We start from the raw sequence: 6,401 nt of genomic DNA on the forward strand, positions 1-6,401 counted from the left end.
GTGGGGGGGGTGGTAGTGTGTGTGGGGGGGTGTGTGTGGGAGGGTGTGTGTGTGTGGGGGGTGGTATGTGTGTGTATGGAGGGGTGGTGTGTGTGTGTGGGGAGGTGGTAGTGTGTGTGTGGGGGGTGGTAGTGTGTGTGTGGGGGTGGTGGTGTGTGTGGGGTGGTGGTGTGTGTGTGGGGGGGTGGTGTGTGTGGGGGTGTGTGTGGGAGAGGGGTGTGGTGTGTGGGGGGTGTGTGTGTGTGTGGGAGGGGGTGTGTGTGTGGGGGGTGGTGGTGTGTGTGTGGGGGTGGTAGTGTGTGTGTGGGGGGTGTGTGTGTGTGGAAGGGTGTGTGTGTGGGGTGGTGGTGTGTGTGTGGGGGTGGTGTGTGTGTGGGGTGGTGGTGTGTGTGGGGTGGTGGTGTGTGTGGGGGGTGGTGGTGTGTGGGGTGGTGGGGTGTGTGTGGGGGTGGTGGTGTGTGTGGGGTGTGTGTGTGTGGGGAGGGTGTGTGTGTGGGGGTGTGGTGTGTGTGTGTGGGGGTGGTGTGTGTGGGGTGGTGGTGTGTGTGTGGGGGGTGTGGTGTGTGTGGGGGGTGTTTGTGTGGAGGGGTGTGTGTGTGTGGGGGGTGGGTGTGTGTGTGGGGGGTGTGTGTGTGGGGGTGGTGTGTGTGTGGGGGGTGGGTGTGTGGGGGTGTGGTGTGTGTGGGGTGTGTGTGTGGGGTGGTGGTGTGTGTGGGGTGTGTGTGTGGGGAGGGGTGTGTGTGGGGGGTGTGTGTGTGGGACGGGTGTGTGTGTGGGGTGGTGGTGTGTGTGTGTGGGGTGGTGGTGTGTGTGTGGGGGGTGGTAGTGTGTGGGGGTGTGTGGGGGGTGTGTGTGTGTGTGTGGGAGGAGGGTGTGTTTGTGAGGGCAGGATAGCTAGTGTATGTGTAATAGTAATAAAAGCTTAATGACTAATATAACGTAAACTCAGGCCATCAGAACCACCTTTGCTTTTAAGCGTCACACACACACACACACACACACACACACCCACACCCACACACACACCCACACCCACACACACTCATACACACTCATACACACACACACACACCCACACACACCCACCCACACACACCCACACACACACACACAGCCGCACACCCACACACCCACTGACCACAGAAGGGTCAAGACGTACCTGGCGCCCGTGATAACCAGCGATGTGTTAATCCGTCTACGATAGGAAGGCCTGGGACCAAACCTCACTCATATAACACCATCTGTGAGGGAGTTACTACACCACGTCAGGCCCCTCATAACACCATCTGTGAGGGAGTTACTACACCACGTCAGGTCCCTCATAACACCATCTGTGAGGGAATTACTACACCACGTGATGCCCCTCATAACACCATCTGTGAGGGAGTTACTACACCACGTGAGGCCCCTCATAACACCATCTGTGAGGTAATTACTACACCACGTGAGGTCCCTCATAACACCATCTGTGAGGTAATTACTACACCACGTGAGGCCCCCCATAACACCATCTGTGAGGGAGTTACTACACCACGTGAGGCCCCTCATAACACCATCTGTAAGGTAATTACTACACCACGTGAGGTCCCTCATAACACCATCAGCGAGGGAATTACTACACCACGTGAGGTCCCTCATAACACCATCTGTGAGGGAATTACTACACCACGTGAGGTCCCTCATAACACCATCTGTAAGGTAATTACTACACCACGTGAGGCCCCTCATAACACCATCAGCGAGGGAATTACTACACCACGTGAGGTCCCTCATAACACCATCAGCGAGGGAATTACTACACCACGCCAGGTCCCTCATAACAACATCTGAGGGAACTACTACACCACGCGAGTTCCTCCTAACACCATCTGGGAGGGAGTTACTACACTACGAGTTTGCTGTTCAACACCTACATTAATCTGTATTCACTGTATGTTCCTTCACCTTTCTCTAATGAAGGCTTTTGTTAAACCACCAATGTATGTAATAAGTCATTTATGTCCAATGTATATTTTCAGCCTTCGGGCTGCAGAACTTTTTCAATAAACCGTTAATTATTATTATTATTATTATTATTATTATTATTACCCACACCCCCCACACACACACCCACACCCACACCCCCCCACACACACACACACCCACACACACACACACACCCATACACACACACACACACACACCCACCCACACACACACACACACCCACACCCACCCACACAAACACTCGCGCTACACTCACTGCTCCACGTCTCTGAGCTCAACGTGAAGTGATTCCATAAAACGTGACCGTGTAAACAAGATTGCATATTCAGGAAGGGAATCGTGCGGCGCTCCCTGAATATTCTAAACCTGATGAATAAAACCCACGACTGAATTTCCACGCATGTCATTCAGCCTTACCCCATTTTTATGTAACCCGGACTGTTTCAAGGTCTCATGTATGTAACCTAGTTTTAATTTGTCTCTGTGGGTGTTATTTTCTTTGTGGTTCGTGTGTGTGTGTGTGTGTGTGTGTGTTCTACTTCCTCAAGCACGCTGCTGAATACACCTAGGATTCTGTCACCTGGAGGTTGTCTGGAAAACACAAAAACACGAGAATGATGATTGACGGATCGTTCTTACTCGGTGTGTGTGTGTGTGTGTGAGTTCTATCTCTCTGTCTGTCTATCTCTCTGTCTGTCTGTCTCTCTGTCTGTCTATCTCTCTGTCTGTCTGTCTCTTTGTCTATCTGTGTAGTTCATGTTAATATATTTTCTACATAAGTTAAAAATGCATACCCGGTTATATGAGTGAGAGTAGCCCAAACTCTTCTCTTCTGTTCTCTTCTCTTGCTGTACTCATATTTCATTCGTCTCTCATCTATCTTTCACACAATCTCTTACACACACACACACACACACAATTATTGGAGCTGAGAGATTAATGGGGTAGTGTGAGGAGGAAATGTATAAAACTAATGAAGGAAGAATTGTTACTGAGGTGGGCGGGTGAGTGGGTGGGTGGGGGCGTGTGGGCGGGTGAGTGGGTGGGAGGGGGGAGTGGGGGCGAGGGGTGGGTGGGGGGGCGAGTGGGGGGGTGGGGGCGAGTGGGTGGTTGGGTGGGCGGGTGAGTGGGTGGGTGGGTTGGAGAGTGGCTGGTTGGGTGGGTGGGCTCACAAGACTGACACTCTGGCAAAAAAAATCACTTACCGCTAAGTTAATGTTTGGAAAAATCTTGAAAGGAAACAAATTGGATAATAAAACAGAATAAACGAGAATGTGAGATAAAAACGAGGAAAGGAGAGAATAAGGAAAATGATGATTAATGAGGAATAAGAGACACAAGCAACAAATAAATAAATAAATAAATAATGTGTGGTTATGTTGGTACCCCTGACACTTAATGACGTCATGGCGCTTCCCGAATAAAAATACCCGGACAATTGTATATAAAACGACATTACTTCCACTCACTTCAATAATAAGTAACTTTTTTATATCCTTTAATGGTAAATAAATGTAACTTCATATGTTAAAAGACAAGTTAATAGGGTATTAGGTCGGTAATAGGAGCATAAGTGCAGCGTCTCTGAAGGGGTTTTTCGACCATTTGAGTTACCAATTGTTGATGGCGACTATTTTACTCCTAGGATTTAAAGTGATGATTGTACTAGTAATAGTAGTAGTAATAGTAGTCGTAGTAGTAAGATAATCAGATAGACAAAAAAGACGATATATATAGATAGATACGTCACTTATCTGTGCCTTATTTTCCTCATATAAGATCAGTAACCCTCCACGTGTACACACTACCTGCTACACACACACACACACACACACAGCTCCGAATGAGTCACACTTGTTACGGTCGATCGTACACACAAACAACATTATTAATACGCAAAATGACAAAGACACAGTTACTAACACACAAACAAGGACATTGACGCACAGATAAACATGGCAGAGAGAGAGAGAGAGAGAGAGAGAGAGAGAGAGAGAGAGAGAGAGAGAGAGAGAGAGACTCTTCCCTCCAGCACCAGGAAAATAGCCCCCACAATCCTCCCCGCCAGGCTAAATATAGTGTGTGTTTTCCTCGTCAGCTTGGCCTTGTCACTCTCTGGTCCTGGTCTTATTTCGTAGAGGGAGAGAGAGACTACACGGAGACAGGAACAGAGAGAGATAAACAGAGAGAGAGACAGATAGACAGATACAGGGAGAGAGAGAGAGGACAGACAGACAGAGAGACAGACAGATATAAATAAGTGGTAGCACAGTGTATTTAAGTGGATACAGAGACGCTTGTTCGCGGTTAGGATACTCCGAATCCACCCAGTTGGGAATGGGTACCCAAGTTGACAGTTGTGGGAAGTGAAGTTGGTCAAGTACAGTACTGAACGGAAACGTAACTGACATTGAGTGAACAAAAATCGACTGAAACTCATTTAGCTGAAAAAGATGGCTAGACCGCCGAAGGAGCTGTGTGTTTTAGTGTTCATCCCTGCTGTTATGTTCCCCTGGGTGTTCTTCCAGCAGGTGAGTGTGTGTTCTTCATCCAGAAAGTCATTAAGTAAACCTTAAAGTGTGATCAGCGTCGAGTGTTATGGCGGGTCAGGTGGTGATCTACTTTTCACTGTTTTACGTCTCGCTTTACTGTTGTTGATGACTAAGGGATCACTGGAACTCTCATAACGTGATATAAATTCGCCTTCTATGGTGGATTATTGTAACTGTAATCACTGAATCGTGTAATTACTGAGGTTATAATGTATATAGAAATTATGTGTTTGTATTGATGCTTTGTCAGTAATTTTTCCGAGTTGTTGGTAGTGATGTTTGTTGGTAATGATCTGTGGACACGAGACTGGTTTTATAGTTACTGTATTTAACGTGTGTGTCTCCCCAGGAGTCCTCGACCAGGTGGGACAAGGTGGCGGCCAGGCTGAGCGGTCCTCTGGCAGGTGATGATCCTCGCGTGTTGCAGGTAGTGACGGACACCTACCTGGACCCTCCCTCAACCCTCCCCTATAACCTCTCCACCAACCTCCGGTATTCCACGGGAAAGGACCAGTTCACCTGGCCCTGGATCCACCACTTCCTACAGCTGCTCTTCTCCGAGCAGCGGGGCGGATTCTTCGTGGAAGCTGGCGCCCTAGACGGCGAGTATCTCTCCAACACCCTGTGGCTGGAGCAGGAGCTGGGCTGGACGGGGCTCTTGATTGAGGCTGACGTGATCAACTACAAGGCCCTCAGGGACACACATCGACGGGCTTGGTCATCTAACACTTGTCTCTCCTCAGAGTTGTACCCCAAAGACACACTTTTCGTGTCTCGTTTTACCAAGATTCAGACGAATTTGTCACCGTGGGCTGCCAGATCCCACGGCCATGAATTGCGTGATGACGTCAATCAATCCAAACACGACATTTTAGACGACACGTCGTACTCCACCGTACAGTGCCTCCCCCTCGTGTCCTATCTGGCGGCCCTCACCGTGTCCTCCGTCGATCTCCTCTCGCTGGACATACAGGGCACTGAGGCCTTCGTCATCAGAAACTTCCTCACCTCCAGTAATATCACCATCAGGGTCATCGTGGCAGAAAATGAGTACAATCAATTTGACGATGAGTTTATGAGCCTCATGAGAGACAAGGGCTATGTGGTTCTGGCCGCCGCTATTGACTATGTGTTTGTGAGGAGGGACGACTCTCTGATGACACGACCTGAGGTACAGCGGCTCCTCCTCAAGACTAACTCCTCCAAGGTGTAGCTGTGTTTGTGTACAGAAATATAAGACGTTTGTATATCGCAATTTATGCTCTTATTTTCCTGTATTTTCTTCTTTCTAGTAAATATACGAATAAAAACACTCGGACATTAAACCTCAACACACACACACACACACACACACACATTTCATTTTTTTTTTCTTCGGGAGGGGAGACAAGGTTTCTGTTTACAAGACCATGCTGTTGTGGGATGTTTTTACTGTTTGTATTAAAGAAAGAAGGAATGAAGGATGGAAAGAAAGACGGAAGAAAATGATACACACACACACACACACATCTAAAGGAGTGTTTAATCATGGCTGGGTTAAATAAGGCTATGCTACCTAATATTCAGGTCATTTTAAGTTTAGTTATACCCCGTAGAGCACTGTGAAGAGACGCCAGACAAGTTTAGCTGAAGAAGTTAGTAAGATCATAGATGGCCAAGCAGAAAAGACGCCCCCGTGTTCCTGGACTCCTGTTGTGAGAGTTGCTGCATAAGACTACGTTAACAGAAAGGGACAGGATATAACCAACACAGCACTGCAGGAATCTAAGACCCGCAGCAACACAGCACCAAGACTTAACACAGCAAAAGCACAGCACTAAGAAGATACAGTGTTATTTTAAACTGTGTCGTTCCTCCGTTGTG

The 6,401-nt window shown here is 48.2% G+C and overlaps 1 protein-coding gene across 1 annotated transcript; it reads left to right on the forward strand.

The window, feature by feature from the left end:
- Positions 1-4,066: 4,066 nt before the first annotated feature.
- LOC121864714 (protein Star-like) lies at positions 4,067-5,774 on the forward strand. Its single transcript, XM_042363872.1, has 2 exons — positions 4,067-4,517; positions 4,888-5,774. The coding sequence occupies exons 1-2, from the start codon at positions 4,440-4,442 to the stop codon at positions 5,749-5,751; spliced, it is 942 nt and encodes a 313-aa protein (XP_042219806.1). The 5' UTR covers positions 4,067-4,439; the 3' UTR covers positions 5,752-5,774.
- Positions 5,775-6,401: the final 627 nt, after the last annotated feature.

The sequence above is a fragment of the Homarus americanus genome, unplaced genomic scaffold (genome assembly GCF_018991925.1).
Source record: "Homarus americanus isolate GMGI-L3 unplaced genomic scaffold, GMGI_Hamer_2.0 scaffold57965, whole genome shotgun sequence".
NCBI classification, from domain to species: domain Eukaryota; kingdom Metazoa; phylum Arthropoda; class Malacostraca; order Decapoda; family Nephropidae; genus Homarus; species Homarus americanus.